Source organism: Melospiza melodia (genome assembly GCF_035770615.1).
Source record: "Melospiza melodia melodia isolate bMelMel2 chromosome 7 unlocalized genomic scaffold, bMelMel2.pri SUPER_7_unloc_1, whole genome shotgun sequence".
NCBI classification, from domain to species: Eukaryota; Metazoa; Chordata; class Aves; order Passeriformes; family Passerellidae; genus Melospiza; species Melospiza melodia.
In genome coordinates, this window is record NW_026948497.1 from 2,175,872 (window position 1) to 2,192,662 (window position 16,791).

Below are 16,791 nucleotides of genomic sequence, written 5' to 3' on the forward strand. Positions count from 1 at the left end.
GAGGGGGCAAGACCTGCAGAGGATCCCACTCTTTATGATTTTTCCTCTTGTTCCCCTCCCTTTCATTTCCACCTTTTCTTTTCTTTTCTTTTCTTTTCTTTTCTTTTCTTTTCTTTTCTTTTCTTTTCTTTTCTTTTCTTTTCTTTTCTTTTCTTTTCTTTTCTTTTCTTTTCTTTTCTTTTCTTTTCTTTTCTTTTCTTTTCTTTTCTTTTCTCGTTTTTTTTCCCGGGTGTTTCTGATACTTTAAAGATTTTTATTCTTCTAAAATCTCCTGTGTAACATATGGCATATTCTTTTTCTTCTAGATTAAATGGGTTTTTTTACAAATAAATCCAGAGCCTAGCAAATCTAAACTTCTGCTTTGATACTTTGAAGTGCTCTACTAGCTAACTCGCAACCTCCTAATTTTTTTTTCTCTTCATCTTTTTATTTATCCTTTGACAAATTAAGCATCTTTCAGTTACTTGTTTGCAAATCCAAAAATCCCAATGCACCCATAGTTCCTAAAAAAATGATCACACAAAGCTTGAGTTCCCCAGTGGGTTTTCTGATGCCTGTCTTCTAATATTTTCTTAGAAGCACATTTTATTAAGTAATTGTCTTCGATCATGAAGTTTTCATTTCCCTGATTTATCTTTTTCACTTCCTGTCTTGTTTAAGTCTTTTTTCTCGGCTTTCCTAAACTTTGAAATTTCTGGTTTTTCCTCATTTGGAGTTAATATTAACATAACTCTTTCAACTCCATTTTCTGCTGCATCCTTAGCTCTGTGATCTGCCAAATTATTTCCTCCTCTTTCTGGGGTCTTTCCCTTTTGGAGTTCCATTATATGTACTATAGCTATCTCTTTTAGGTAATTGTAATGCTTCTAAAACCTCTAAAATAAGTTCCTCATGTACTAATGCTTTTCTTCTTGAATTAAGTAATCTTTTCCCTTTCCAAATTTTTTAAAGGTATGTACTACTCTAAAGGCATACCTTGAATCAATATATATAGTTCCTTTATTTTGTCTTAAATATTCTAGTGCTCTTTTTAAAGTATATATTTCGCAAGTTTGAGCTTACTAATTTGAGGTTAATTTCCCTTTTTCCATAGTTTGCATGTTTTTGCCACCGACTACTGCATACCCTGTATTTTCTCCTTTTGCAAGGAGTTTTATCTCTGTTAGCTAACATAACTCCCACAGGACTATTTTTTTTTCATTTTTTTCCCCCTGTGTCCAACTTACTGGTTTTCTGTCTCATTTTTCAAGATCTTATCTATTCATCTTCTGCCTCTGTTTTTCACATTCACTAACAACCTAAATACCACTTTTCTTTCAACTACACTCATGAAAATAAAAAATCTTTTTCTCACACTACTTTCAATACTATACATCTCCCTTGAAGGAAATAGAGTGAAGCTTAAAATACACAATCTACATTACCTATACTTTCATTCATTTACATTCACTCACTTTTATTTCTCACTCACTTCCACACATTCTTTCCCACCCTCAGGACACAGAGTGGATCCCTGTTGACAGAGAATCGCGGGTCCCTGTGGCCCCCCCTCACCTTGGGGTTGGCCTCTGGGTCTCAGTATCTCCGGGCCTCCTGGGAGGGCCCTGACTCTGCAGCTTCCGGTGCCTTTAATCTGTGAGGCTGATTTGTGTGTCACTCACACTCTTTAGCCACGGCCCCCTCACACGCCCTGGAGAAAATGGCCCCTTTGCAGGTCACCTGTACCTTATGCCACAGCCCCCCCACACGCCCAGGAGAACAATGGCTTATTTGTGGGGCACACACTCCTCTTTCCACAGCCCCCCCCTTCCCACCCACCCGGGAAGCTGAGGCTGATTTTGTGTGTGACTCACTCTCACACACAACAAGACAACAATAAGGTACCTTTTACTTTCACATCACCTATTACAAGTTTAGGTGTTTCTGGCCAGTCCCCGTGCTCTTGGATATCCCTCAACCCAGCTGTGTTGTCCAACCCCAGATGCTCTTGGGTGTCAGAGTGTCGGGGGGTAGGACGTTCAGGACGGACGGAGACGAGAGATCTCTGCAGCCAGGTCGTAGAACTTGCTCTTTATTGCAAAGGGCCTGGGTGCAGGGCCCTGCTGGGAGCTGTCAGGCACAGCTCGGAGCAGGCCCGAGATAAGAGAGGGGTAGAGAGGATGAGAGGGTACGAGAGTAAGAGAGCGAGGTTCGGGGAGACAGAGCGAGGCTGCTAATGGGGCAGGGCGCGCCTTCCCCACTCTGACTCTCCTCAAGCACCGGCAGCGAGGTGTTAGTAACCATCCTCTGCTACCAAAATTGTGAAAAATGCCAATCACTTGCTTTAAAAATTTTAAATGTTTAATAGTAATAAAATGGTTATAAAAATTTGTAATTCAATTAGAGTAATAACAATTTGGAGAAATCGAATTAGGACAATATGAGACAAGAAATACAAAGAGTTACAGATGTCTGGGTACCTGTTTCTGGGCAGCACGAGCCTGAAAATGGACACCCGAGCCTGAAAAAGGACACCCGTTAACACAGGATTAACCATTAAAAACAATAGCCTGTCAGTATCAACCCAGTACGATCTCAGTATGATATCAGTACAATCCCAGTACAGTCCCAGTACAATCCCAGTATGATATCTGTACAAGCCCAGTACAGCCCCACTCATTCCCTGTATGATCCCAGTATGATGTCAGTACAAACCCAGAACAGTCCCAGTCACTCCCAGTACAATCCCAGTATGATATCTGTACAAGCCCAGTGCACTCCCAGTCACTCCCAGTATGATCCCTGTCCAGCCCAGTCCCTGGCAATGCTGCCACTGCTGGGATCCCCCAGCCCTGTGTGCGTTCAGCCTGGCAGATGTGCCGAGAGGAGCCCCAAGGGCTGGCAGTGCCCAGGCAGGGTCCCCAGCAAGGCCCAGTTTGGATGTGCAGCCCCCAGTTTGCCCAGTTTGCCTCTCCTCTGGCCCGGGCCAGGTTTCCCCCACCCGCAGTGGCTGGGAGCAGCCGAGAGCCCCACACTGCCCATCCCGACCTGTCCTGGCTCCATCCCCGCTCCTGCCGCGGGCTGCGAGGGCTGCGGGAACGGGGCAGCGATGGTGTGGCTGCTGCTGGGGGAGGAGGAGGAGGCAGGGAAGGGCAGGGATGAAGGGGGAAGAAGAGGTGGTGTTATGGGGAGGAGCAGGGGGAGGGATGGAAGAGGAGGGATGGAAGAGGGGAAGGATGTGGAGATAAGACAGAGGAGGAGGATGAGGGGGGTGGAAGGGGAGGAGCGGGAGGAAGAGGAGGGATAAAGGCAGATCGAGGCTGAGCTGAGGAAACCACGCTGTCGATCCCTGCCTGAATTCACAGCCCCCACCTGTGGGATCATCGCCCCCCCATCGCGCCGGTGAGCAGAGAGGGGGAGCTTGGCCCGGATATCCCGGGGGATCCCTGGGTTGGGTTTTTGGGGGATGTTTGGAGAATGAAGGGGTCCAAGGCTGAGCGGAAAAGGCCCCTTGGGGGGACATCGGGAGTGGCGGTGGCGGCTGCCGGCAGAGGCAGCCTGGAGGAGCAGAGCCCTGTGTCCCCCAGGAGCCCAAAGTGGGGAGCCCAGAGAGGGGGGAGCACCGTCATTGGCGGGAGCCTCAAGAGCCTGGAGAGGGGCAGGGGGGACTCCCTGGAGCCGCTGCAGTCCAGGGCAGAGAATGAGGGGAGAAGGGAGCCTGGGAGCCCAAAAAGCCCCGCCATCCTGAAATAGGGAGAGCGAAGCGGGGGGAGCTTTTGGCATTGCTGGAACTGCCAGCAGCCTGGGCAGTGTGGGCACCGGGCACAAGGGGGACCCCCAATCCTAGGGTAACCCCAGCAGCTGGGACATGGGGAACCCCTGAAAAGCAGAGGGGAGGGACCAGGGACGGGGAACTCCTGGGAGGCTTTTTCAGGGCTGAATCTTGGTGTTTGGGAGGTTTTTGTGGAGCCCACGTGGCCGGTGACTTTTAGAGATGGACTTGGGCAGAGGGACCTTCAAACTCAGTGTGTGTTGGGGAAGATGAAACAGGAAAACCTTATAAATATGATTGTCTGGCAGAAGATTTTGAGGATATAGAAAGTATAAGGAAGATCGAAATGAAAGCAAGCTCTGAAATACCTTAGTTAGTGAACAACTGGAAAACAATGGTGTGGCCTGACTCAAGGTAATCCCCTTTTGATGAAACAATTCTCTCTGCTTGCAGACAGATCCAAGGGTCACAGCAGACCCTACAGCATGGCAGAGGGAGTCCAAAAAGGAATTTTTAGGGTTTAAAATGTAACACATTATGATAATGTAATGACTTTTACAGGCTGTATGTAAATGCTATACGATTTCTATCTTGTACTAGATGGGTTAGTGAGAAATAGAATATTCAACACAGAAGAAGATAGATTGTATTGTAACAGGAACCTTACTCTCATACACTCTTCTCCTTTTTCTCTCTTACCCTCTCACCCTCTCCACCCCTCTCTTCTGTCAGGCCTGCTCCGAGCTGTGCCTGGCAGCTCCAAGCAGGGCCCTGCACCCAGGCCCTTTGCAATAAACCACAAGTTCCACATCCTGGCTGCAGAGATCTCTCGTCTCTATCTGTTCTGACCATCCTACCTCCTGACTCTCCTACAAATGGACTCATCCCTTGTTTTCCCCAAACCAGGATTTCCCATTGCCGACCCCATGGAGGCTGCAAGGAAGAGGAAGATGCCCCGGGGCACTGAGGCAGGTGAGGAAGAAGTCAGTGCCCCTTTCCCCTCTGTGCTGCTCCATCTCCCAGGCCAACACGGCCCTAGCTGCAGCTCAGCCCTGGGAAGATCTCCTTGCCCTTGCCTGTGGCACAGAGGCAAATCCCATCCTGTCCTTGTCCTTCCTCCCCCAGAGCAGGAGCTGAACATGGAGAGCAGGGAGGACAAATGCCCGCGGCAGAACCTGGTGGAAGAGGCCGTTTTGAGCGGCTCCACGGTGCAGGAAGCCAACGGGGAGGAAAAGCCCCGGAGATGCCGCACGAGGAGGGGCTGCAAACGCAGCTGGTGGGGATCTGAGGGGGAAAGAGCCAGCCTGGGCCGGGAAGGCGGCTGGAGATGGAGCCAGAGCTCGGAGCTGGTGCTCTGTGAGCAGCTCCATGATGGGGAGAAGCCCCACACATGCGTGGAGTGTGGGAAGAGCTTCAGCCGGAGCTCCCACTTGATCATACACCAGAGGACCCACACTGGAGAGAAGCCGTACGAGTGTGGGGAGTGTGGGAAGAGCTTCAGCCAGAGCTCCAACCTGATCAGGCACCAGAGGACCCACACTGGGGAGAGGCCCTACGAGTGTTCCAAGTGTGGGAAGAGGTTTACGAGTAGCTCCGATCTCCTTCAGCACTATCAGACTCACACAGAGGAGAGGCCCTTCCAATGCCCCGACTGTGGGAAGAGATTCAAGTACAACTCCACCCTCGTCACGCACCGGCGCATCCACACGGGAGAGAGGCTCTACGAGTGTGATAAATGCAGGAAGGGGTTTCAGACCAGCTCCATTCTCCTCCAGCACTATCGAATTCACACAGAGGAGAGGCCTTTCCGCTGTCCCGACTGCGGGAAGGGATTCAAGTGCAACTCCACCCTCATCACCCACCGGTGCATCCACACTGGGGGGAGGCCCTACGAGTGTCCCCAGTGTGGGAAGAGCTTCTCCAGGAGCTCTGACTTGACCAAACACCAACAGAGGCACCACTAAGGGAAGCCCTGTGAGTGCCCCGAGTGTGGGCAGAGCTTCGTGCGCTGCTCCAGCTCCATCCCCCACTGGAGGAGGCACTTTGGGCACAGCTCTGGTCACTCACATTCCCTGTGATCCATGTTGGGAACACACCTGGCTGCTTCTCCTTTTGGTTTGGCCTTAATTTTCCTCTGCTTCACCTTCATCCTTTAAAAACACCCAAAACTGGATTAAATGAAGGAAATTGGTCGAATATATCTGAAGTTCCATAATTTCTCAGTTGTTTTAGAGGGAATTTAGGATTTGGGGATGCATTCTGTGTGGAGTGCTGCTGTTGCTAAGAGGCAGGAATTTGATCTTACCCTTCTTGTGTTGCTAAGAACTCCTCCCCTGACCCCATCCCCAATTCCACCCTTGGGATACCCTGTAAATATTCCATGGCCCTGCCTTTCACCTGCCTTTCGGGGTTAAGAAATGGATTCCCAAAGGATCAGCCCTATTCCCTCTGTATTCCAAGAGGATGAACCTCTTCCACTGGATTCCCAGAGGATACTGACTCTATCACTCTTTTTTTTTTGTTTGTAGTACTGCATTTGTATGTTTAATTCTTCCTAATAAAGAACTGTTATTTCTACTCCCATATCTTTGCCTGAGAGCTCCTTAATTTCAAAAGTATTTTATATTTTTGTACTATAATAATAATAGTAATAGTAATAGTAATAATAATAATAATAATCAAATGGAGGGGGTTTACATTTTCTATTTCAGTGGAGACTCCTGAAATAGGGAGACAACCCACAAGGTTGGGCCATGTAAAATAGTTCCTGAAAGATGTAAATTAGTTTATGGATATGGATGAGGGTCTATGAATATGCAACAGACTGATGTAATTAAAACCAGATTAATTAAGAGGTGTCCCCGAAAATAACTTGGGGGGTCTTGGTGGCCATAACAACCTTTGCTCGAAGGTCCTTGTCTCCCATTACATCAGTCTGTTGCATATTCATGGCCTTGTTGTATATCCATAAACTACTTTACATATTCTGGCATCAAAAGTGGATTCATCCTGGTTGAGGGTCCAACCCCCTCCCAGCTCAATTTGGGGGGTCCCATCCTCCTCCCAGCTCAGTTTTTGGATCCCATACCCTTTCCAGCTTAATTTGGGGGTCCCAATCCCCTTCCACCCCAATTTGGGGGTCCCATCCATCTCCCACCTCAACTTTGGGGTCCCACACCCCTCTTTTTCCCACTCTCCCTCCCCTTTCCAATCATTCCCCCAATCCCCTCCCCCGTGTTTGGTTTTAGGGGCTTCAGGGTCCTCCTGGGGTCTCCAGGCCCCTCCTTCTCCGTTTTGGGGTCCCGACCCCGTTGTGGATTAATTTTGGGTCTCAAATCCATCCCCAGGGTCCCCTTCCCCCCCCCCCAAATTCCGCTGCTGGCAACTGATGAGTCATCAGCGAGACACGCTCTGATTGGCTGGAAATTACCCCGTGTGATCTCTGAGTATTTACCAAAGTGAGAGGCCTTGGTCTGTGGCTGGCAAGTGCGCTGATTGGCTGAAAATCACTCGGCGGGGCCAGTGTGTAGTAGATAGGGTCAGGCGCTCGGAAAATCTCGCGATGTCACGGAAAGCAGCAGGGTTCCTCTCCCCCTAACACCTAGTGATAAGGGATCACCCAAGAATGTAGTCCCCCCTAACACTAATAACTTTCGACTCCTTACTAACCAATTACAGTAAGGCAAGACCCCCTGACGTAGAGAAAAAACTTTCCCAGTATAAAACCCGATGAGATGGGACAATAAAGGTCTTCAACTGTCCACCATACTGGTGTCTGCGTGTGTTCTTGGCCCGAGTGACCCTGGAGAGTTTGGGTCGCCGTGCCGTTTCCTCAGAGCCAGGTCGCCTTGCCTTGCATCAGAAGGCAACACCAGTGCTCTGAGTCTGTGCCCAGCAAGTGGAACGTCATCAGCGCTGCGCGTTCTGATTGGTCGGGATCTGTTTTGGGGTGGGGACGGGAGGAACTGGGGTTTACTTGGGTTTATTTAGGGTTTGTTTGGGGTTTATTTGGGGTTATTTATGGACTATTTGGCATTTATCTTGGGTTTTACTTGGTTTATTTCTGTTTTTTGGGGTTATTTGGAATTATTTGGGTTTATTTGGAAGTATTTGGGTTTCTTTGGGCTTATTTGGTATTATTTGGGGTTCTTGGGGTTAATGTTGGTGTATATGGGGTTTTTTAGGTGTAGTTGAAATCAATTGGTGTTTTTTGGGTTTAATTTGGGGGTTTATTTTTTATTTTGGGGTTGTTTGGATTTGTTCAGGGTTATTTGGGGGACTTTTAGGTATTGTTTGGGTTTTTTTCCAGGTATTTAGGGTTTATTTTGAGTGTTTTGGAATTATTTGGGTTATTTGTGGTCATGTGGGGTCAATAAATCCGGCAATGTTTCTCCTGCAAAAAACGGGAACTTTTCCTTAAAAATATGAGAGTTTTTCCCCCAAAAAACTGGAATGTCCCTTAAAAATCCCGGACTTTTCCCAGCCAATAGCAGCATGCCCTGCCCCAAACCATCCAATCACTGCGCTTCATGTCCCAAATTAACGAATCACGGCACGTACTGCCCCAAACCAACCAATCACTGCGTGTCTCCCCTCAGGAACACCGGCCTCCCTGTGCCCCAATCCAATCAATCACCGCACGTCTCCCCTCACCAACTCCCGCCTTTTTGCCTCAATCCAACCAATCACCGCTCGCCTCCCTGCCCATCTCCTGTAAATCACCACACCCTCTACAAAACCAACCAATCACTGGGCATCTCCCCTCCAGAACTCCCGCCCTCCCCACGCCGCTCCAGCCAATGAGAGCCAAGCACAAAGCAGTGCCCCCTGACCCCGGGGTCGGGCATGGAGCGGGCGCCCCCTCCTCCCCCAGGACCCCCTCAGGAACCCCCGGGAGCCGCCCCGGGCTCGGGCGGGTCCTGTGGGAGGCGCTGGGAGAGGACGGGGGGCTCCGGGAGCTGCTGAGGAGGTGCAGGGACAGGTGAGGGTTCCTGGAGGGGTCGTGAGGGGAATTTGGGGAGGGGCCTTGAGGAGGTTTGGGGGGGAATTTGGGGAGGGTCTGGGGGGAACTTGAGGGGGTTTTAGCGGGGTCTGGGGGTGCTGGGGGGGCTATGGGGGGAATTTGGGGAGGGGTCCTTGGGAGATGGCACGATCCGTCCTCACGGATGGATTTCGTGATGGTTCATAGATCTGATCTCAGGGTGCAAAACGAACCGACCCAGTACAAGGGGGTTTGCAATGATAATCGAAAAAAATGCACCTTCATTGAATGACCACAGCAAAATGCGATAGAGGGATTAAGGGAGAGAAAAAGAGAGAGGAAGAGAGAGACAAAAGAGAGAGAGAAAGAAAGAGAGAGGGGATAGAGCTACCAAACATAGAGACAAAGTCCTTTGGTCCAGTCCAGTCGAGGATCCACTGTTATGTCGGGGAGATCTCGAAGTCTCTTGCTAACTCAGAGGTTTTTATTATGATAACTCTATTGGAAATTGTGAGGGTGGGGAAACAGATGCAATAAAGAATAGATGTAACAGGTAGTTCATACTTTCAGCAGTAAACGAGAGCCATTGTCTTCTTGGTCCAGCGGTCACAACCTGCAGGCAAACATCTCGCTTTGGTCAGCTTGCCTCCCCCACACACCTGCCCCGGGCTGGGGGTTTCAGTCCCAGTCCTTGGAAGGAGCAGAGGGGCCTTTTCACATGGGGGTTCCATGTCTCAGTCCTTGATGGAGAGGCTCCTTACATCTCAGTCTGTCTGTCACGGTGGTTGTGAAACAGGTGAGGGTCTTCTGTGGGGAAATCACCTGAAACTCAGCAGAAGTCCAGCCAGGCCGAGAGGTGGGACAGCTTCCAAGGCTGTTGTTGCAAAAAGGGCACGGTGCCCCCTTCTTCTTCTCATTGGGCTCAGTGTAGCACACAGCAAACAACACCTGTGAGAACAATGGCTTAGCAACGCTCTCAGGTCTCAGGCACATGACTTTCTCCCTTGGAGACAGATTTAAGACAGGGAGTTCTTCTCTTCAGTGGTCCCCCAATGACAATCATGAGGCAGATGAGGGAAAATTCGGACAGACTCTCACACGACCCCATGACTCACGATTGTCTTGAGGGATCTTCATCAGCAGAAGTCTGGAGCATCATTGATGAGTCTGCAGAACTCGCCGTACATTGGTAGTATAACCCGGAAAAATAGGGACGATAGAAAGAGAGGAAAAAGAGTGAAAGAGGGAAAAAAAAGGATAGGAGTAGGAGGGGGAAAGGGAAACAATAAACAAACATAATATTGATTATCATAACAATTTTCACAAATGGTTGATTAATTAAAGCAATATTACTTTTAAAACAATTTTAAAGGGTTAAAACCGGTCACAAATAATCAAAAGCAAAAGCAATCAACACATATTAATAGAAGCATTAACTTTAAAAAATTATTTTCTAAAACAGTTCACTAAAAATCAAACGTAATTTCCACAAAATCATAAATGGAAATCAAGGATTATTCCAAAACACATAGGCTTCATTCATAATTGCCTTGTGTCAAATGTCATGGGGATGTCCACATTGTAGAGGACATCAGTCAAGTTGTGTGCATGAATATAGACGTCAATCTTGTCTGCTGTTTCATGCTCCACTTAATAATGAATAGGACTACTGATAAAATAAAGCCAAACAGAATTAGTATCAAAAGGATAACAATGGGATGACACTGTTCAGGACACCCGTGTGTCCTAGGGTGACGTTATGATGCTTGTATCCCCATTCATATGTTCTGTGCCTTTAAGACTGTCTCTGTAGTGTGAAAGTTTTGTTTGGGTTTTTCTTATCAAGGACACTGAGACAGGGAGGTGCACAGTTCTGCTTTCGCCTTTTTGCTTTGCTCTCTCTCTGGCTCTTACTTCTGCTTCACTTCTGCTTGCTTTTGCTCCTGCTCATTAGCTAGTTTAGCTAAGCAGTCCAAATTCCTTCCTGGACTGTTTCTCCTTTCGTTTTTTCAACCTTCTCGAACCTGCTCCAGACTGGGACCTGAGAACACCGAGAGTTTGCACCTTGTGGCTGCAGCAGCTGCCCCAGCGCCGGAGGGACTGAGAACAGAGCGACCACCCCCGAGAGAGACTTTCTGAATTTGTCACCTTTTTCAGAGCGGTGTCATCCGGTATTGTTCATTCTGTGGCTGGGGGTGCTGTGCCTGTTAAATAAACAGGTTCTTTCCACTTCTCTCTGAGGAATCCTTCCCAAACCGGTTGCGGGGAAGGGCCGTGTGGGTTTGCTTTCTGGAGGGGCCCCCATTGGAGATTCTCTACCAAATTTACCCTAAACCAGGACAAAATTTGGCGCCCAATACGTGGGGCTCGAGCGAGAGTGGAAAAACCCTGTTTTGAGTGCATTTTGGTTGCCATTACTCTGTGTTTGTATAAAGCAGCTAATAGCCATGCTTTTTGAATTCATAATGTCTGTTGGGGTGAAGGCTTGCATGCATTTCTGGTCCCTAAGGTTTTTTGAGATTTTAATACCTCTGTGGACCCTAGGTTTATTTTCTTACCCAGAAATAACTTTAGTATTGTCCCTAATATGTAGTTTTTATAGCAGAGGGACAATGACCAGAATAGCTATCCTGCTGGGCTTGGTGGTAATGATTTGTAAAAAGTTTATAAACATGCTGGGGTCTGCTCCAGGTATGAATGGTTCATGGCCATGGTTATGCATCCAGTTTGTTAGAGGAGGAGCAGCAGGGGATCAGGCATTTCAGCCTTTGCTTTCCTTCTTCTATGAATCTGTTGCATCACTATTGAAGGATGTTCAGTATCCCCTGAACGTTAAAGAAACCATCTTTCTGGTATTCAATCTGGTAACCTTCCTCTATACAGCCTGCTGCTTCTCTAGGATGAGGGCTGAGATTTCTAGATGGGCTGATGAGACCCCTGACTCAGGAGTAGACCCCGGTGTGGAAAATCCTAAGTGGTGTGGGAAATGGGAGGATATGGGCCAAATCCTGAAGGAATTCTCTGACCCTATAGTCTGGGATTTTCCCCATGAGCAAATTCAGAACCCAGCTGAGGTGGGGAAATATCTGAAAGAGAAGTACCAGGATGAGCCTAAGGAGAGGAAGTCATTGCAGTGAGCTGGGCCCTGGCTTGTGCTCATCGCTCACTGCTAGATCCTGTCGGGCAGCAGACAGAGGCAGGGGGGCAGGGAGATAAATCAGCAACTATCTCGGTGACTCAGGCTGCAGCCAACAGCCCAGGCTCAAAGCCAGCAGCCAAACCAGATAGTGAGCCTAAGCCAGCAGCTAAACCAGAAAATAAGCCTCAACCAATGGCTGTTGCTGCCAGTAGTAGAAGTGAGAAATGCACGGACAAGACCAGTCGACCAGTGGATGATGTGGATGATGATGATGAAGGAGTAGGAACCTCAATGCCTCCCCTCATAAAATCAGGAGTCAAAGCAGCGGGTGCAAGATCAGATGCAAATATTGAGTCCTTTTCCCTGAAGGACCTTCGTGGCTTATGGAAGGATTACATGTGGGGACAGGGTCTGTTTCTATTGCTAGTGTGACAGGGGCATCACAGGATTTTACTTTGGTGGAAGCTGAGGTGAGCCTGACTGGAAATGAATGGAAGAAACACCCTACTGTGACAGGCCCAGAAGCCCCATGCATTTTAGGTATAGACTTCCTCCGAAGTGGCTATTTCAAAGACCCAAAGGGACTCAGATGGGCATTTGGAATAGCTGCTGTAGAGACAGAGGGTGTCAAGCAGTTGAACAGCTTGCCTGGATTGTCAGAAAACCCATCTGCAGCAGGACTTCTGAAGGGAGAAGAGCAACAGGTGCCAATTGCCACTTCCATAGTGCATCGATGACAGTATAGAACCACTCGAGATGCTGTGATCCCCATCCAAAAGATGATCCAAGAACTGGAGAGCCAAGGTGTGGTCAGCAAGACCCGCTCACCGTTCAACAGCCCCATTTGGCCTGTGCGAAAATCTGAAGGAGAATGGAGATTGACTGTGGACTATCGTGCATTGAATGAAGTGACTCCACCACTGAGCGCTGCCGTGCCAGACAAATTCGAGCTCTAGTACGAGCATGAGTGCAAGGCAGCGTAGTGCTTTGCCACTATAGACATTGCCAATGCATTTTTCTCCATTCCTCTGGCAGCAGAATGCAGGCCTCAGTTTGCTTTCACATGGAGGGGAGTGCAGTACACCTGGAACCGACTGCCCCAGGGGTGGAAGCACAGCCCCACCATCTGCCATGGACTGATCCAGGCTGCACTAGAAAGGGGTGAGGCTCCAGAACATCTGCAGTATATTGATGAGGGGGAACGCAGCTGTGGAAGTGTTTGAGAAAGGGAAGGAAATCATCCAAATCCTCCTGGAAGCTGGTTTTGCCATTAAAAAGTCAAGGTAAGGGCACCAGCTCGTGAGATTCAGTTCCTGGGAGGGAAGTGGCAAGATGGACTGTAGTAAACCCCATTCATTTAGCAAAAGCACCATGGAGAATCTACCAAAAGGAATGCTGACACAGCAGCAAGGAAGCTTCCTGACTACATGGACATCTGCCCTATAACCTGTCTCTATAACCATGTAAGGCAATGCCGTGGTAGCCTTTACCTGTCGGTCATTTTATGGTCCCCCTACTCCCTTGCCATTGGTCAAGTTGGGATGCTTGCCAAGCCTATAAAAGTAGCATACTGTACCAGTAGCTCAGAAGAAGAAGAGCTGAGACCATTCATGGACCCCCAGATAAAGCCTTCTCTGTGGAACAGCTTCTGCCTTCTCCTTCTCCTCTCTCTGTCTGCTGCTGCCTCAAGCCCGGGGCTCCACTACCCAGCAAGCAAAGAGCTGAGGTCCTAAGAGCTGCTAATCACTATAGAGCTGAATATCACCAGGCTTGCTAGAAAGGTAGCCCCCCGGCATTGGCCTGAGCTGGCTTCGGGACCCGGTCCCTCCTCAGGGACTGAGATCCTGAGCACCAAGGCTCTGCTTCATGATAAGGCTGATCGGAGGCCTTATTAATGGACGGCATCAGATTCCTACAGACGTAATCAACAAGATCACAGCGATGTCTCCACCCACCAATAAGAAAGAAACACAAGCTTTCCTAGGTGCCATAGCCTTTTGGAGGATGCACATTCCTGAGTACAGTCAGATCGTGAGCCCTCTTTACCTGGTCACCTGCAAGAAGAACGAGTTCCACTGGGGCCCTGAGCAGCAACAAGCCTTTGCCCAGATCAAGCAGGAGATTGTTCATGCAGTTGCCCTTGGCCAGTCAGGACAGGACCAGAGGTGAAGAATGTGCTCTACTCTGCAACCAGGAACCATGGCTTGTCCTGGAGCCTTTGGCAGAAGGTGCCTGGGGAGACTCGAGGCCGACCACTGGGATTTTGGAGTCGAAGCTACAGAGGGTGAGAAGCCAACTACACTCCCACAGAGAAGGAAATCTTGGCTGCCTATGAAGGAGTCCAGGCTGCCTCAGAGGTGATTGGCACGGAAGCACAACTCCTCCTGGAACCCCAACTACCGGTGCTGGGGTGGATGTTCAAAGGAAGGGTTCCCACCCCCCACCACACCACTGATGCTACATGGAGTAAACGGATTGCTCTTATCCCACAGTGTGCCCATACTGGAAACCTGAATCGCCCTGGGATTTTGGAGATAATTAGAAACTGGCCGGAAGGTGAGAACTTTGGTCTTACTGATGAAGAGCCACAAGAACCAGTGACATGGGCTGAAGAGGCTCCTCCCTATAACCAACTGCCCCCAGAGGAAATGTGCTACGCTTTTTCCACTGATGGTTCTTGTCACATTGCAGGGATGAACCAGAAGTGGAAAGCAGCCATATGGAGCCCCACACAACAGGTTGCAGAGGCCGCTGAAGGAGAAGGTGGATCAAGTCAACATACAGAACTCAAAGCTGTTCAGCTGGCCCTGGACAATGCTAAGGGAGAGAAATGGCCAAAGCTCTTCCTCTACACTGATTCATGGATGGTAGCCAATGCTCTGTGGGGATGGCTGGAGAGGTGGAAAAAGGCCAACTGGCAGCGTAGGTGTCACGGTTTGATGCTGGCACAATGCCAGTGTCCCCATGAAAATATATGCTCCCTGGTGTCCGCTGTGAGATGTGACCAGGAATAAGCAAAGCAGGCCCCCACTTAGAAATAAAGAAAAGAAACCTTTATTAACTAAACTACAACTCTAAGTAACAAGAAACACACAGGGAAAATGAAAACTTTCCAAAAACATTTCCTCCCCCTGCCACCAAATTTCCAATACATCTATCCCCCAAATCACCAAATCTCGGTACATCATCACCCTTTAGGTAATCAATTCTCAGTTCATCAAGGGGAGAGGAATCCTTCTTGTGCCATAGGCTTCCCCAGGAAACACCGCTGAAACCTCATGTGTTTCCACGTCACTCGTGGCACCGCCTGGAGAACATCTGCCATTGTGACATCTTCCTTCCATGCCCAGTGCTCTCACCACTGCACATGGACCAGAGCTACTTCTAGGGTTGTCCTTTTAAGGATGCTTTGTCCCGTTCCAAAAAGGGCACAGTCGCACCTTTGGGACACCTGTGCCCCCCCCCAAATTTCATCCCCTGGGGCCGAGGGGTACCAACACTGAACCCTCTTGGCTCTGAGCCATTGCCTCCCCCTGGATGCAGTCTCTGTGTCACAGGAAACATGGTTCTGTCCATGGCTATACAGGAAAAGTCCAGCTAAGGCCACTCCATCATCTCTTCCCACCTAAGATTCTTCTCTACTCTCCCGACATCTTTCACTTGCCCAGACCTTCACACTTGCACATTTCCTTGCTCCATTTCATCTCTTATCTCTCTTCTAGGAAAGGTTAATGTTCTGCAAAGATTTCCTTGTCCGAAAAAGGATAAAAAGCTCGGGCTCTGCCCACCCAAAGCTCCCACAGCTGCCGGACCCCTTCTCGCTGCATCCCCCTGCCCTTCTCGGCCAGCCGGGCTGTGCTGCCAGCACAGGATATCAAATTTCACGGTGGCACAGGCGCTCTGTCTCTCTCTGTCTCCTGGGGGGGAGGTGTGGCTGCCCTATGCCTCTCAGGGCTCTTCCACCGTTCCATCCTCGGGCCAGGCCTACCTCACCCAGCCCCAAATCAGCCAGGAGCTGGGCAGGGGAGGTCCGACCTGCTTCCCTCACTGGAACCCAAGAGAGCTTCCCTCGGGAGTGCTCTGCTTTTAAACCCCTGAGTTCTCAGAGGCGTATCCAATGTCCCCAGTGGTCAAACCAGGTGCCAGTATTCAAATGTGAGCACCTATTGGCCTGACCACTTCATATCCCAGAAAACTAACTTTCTCTCAAACCGTGACATCTATATAATCTCAGTCCAGTTTATCCCAGTCTGTAGGAACCCAGTCCATTTGATCCCAATCCATATTTGATCCCAGTCCATATTTGATCCCTGTCCATAGCTTATCCTAGTCCACATTTGATCCCAGTCCATAAAATCTGTCATATTTGATCCAGGCCATATTTGATCCCAGTCCAAAGTTGATCCCTGTCCTGATTTGATCCCAGTCCAGTTTATCCCAGTCCATAGTTGATTTTAGTCCATATTTGATCCCAGTCCATTTTTTATCCCAATTCATATTTGATCCCAGCCCGTATTTGATCCCAGTCTATATAAGCTCAGTCCAGTTTATCTCACACTGTAGGATTCCAGTCAATAATAGATCCCAGTGAATAGTTGACCCCAGTCCATATTTGATCCCAGTCCCTATTGATCCCAGTCCCTATTTGATCCAAGTCCCTGTTTGATCCTAGTCCATATTTGATCCCAATCCCTATTTGATCCTAGTCCATGTTTGATCCCAGTCCGTGTTGCCCTGCACACATTCCAGAAGTTTGCAATTCCAGCTTCCAACCAGGAAAATATGTTCCCGCCCTTGAAGGGAAATGGAGCAAAATCCTACAGAGACATTTCCCTGCCAGCCTTCAGGACTTCAGCTCCTGGGACTGGGAATTAAAATAATAATTGGGAAATAAAATAATCAATAATCAGGGGAGGGTCT

At 48.9% G+C, this 16,791-nt stretch overlaps 1 protein-coding gene and 1 pseudogene across 1 annotated transcript; one reads left to right on the forward strand and one right to left on the reverse strand.

Moving 5' to 3' along the window:
* LOC134432680 (zinc finger protein 850-like) overlaps positions 1–16,791 on the reverse strand; it is a 589,027-nt pseudogene that overhangs the window by 480,560 nt on the left and 91,676 nt on the right.
* On the forward strand, positions 4,581–6,336 carry LOC134432772 (zinc finger protein 239-like). Its single transcript, XM_063181682.1, has 2 exons — positions 4,581–4,723; positions 4,877–6,336. Exons 1-2 carry the CDS (start codon positions 4,627–4,629, stop codon positions 5,713–5,715), a joined length of 936 nt encoding a protein of 311 aa, XP_063037752.1. The 5' UTR covers positions 4,581–4,626; the 3' UTR covers positions 5,716–6,336.

What these genes read in the sequence shown, in the direction of transcription:
- LOC134432772 (XM_063181682.1), top strand. Translation starts at nt 4,627, where the DNA reads ATGGACTCATCCCTTGTTTTCCCCAAACCAGGATTTCCCATTGCCGAC. An exon ending in GCCCCGGGGCACTGAGGCAG is followed by an intron (nt 4,724 to 4,876) that starts GTGAGGAAGAAG and finishes TTCCTCCCCCAG; the next exon opens with AGCAGGAGCTGAACATGGAG.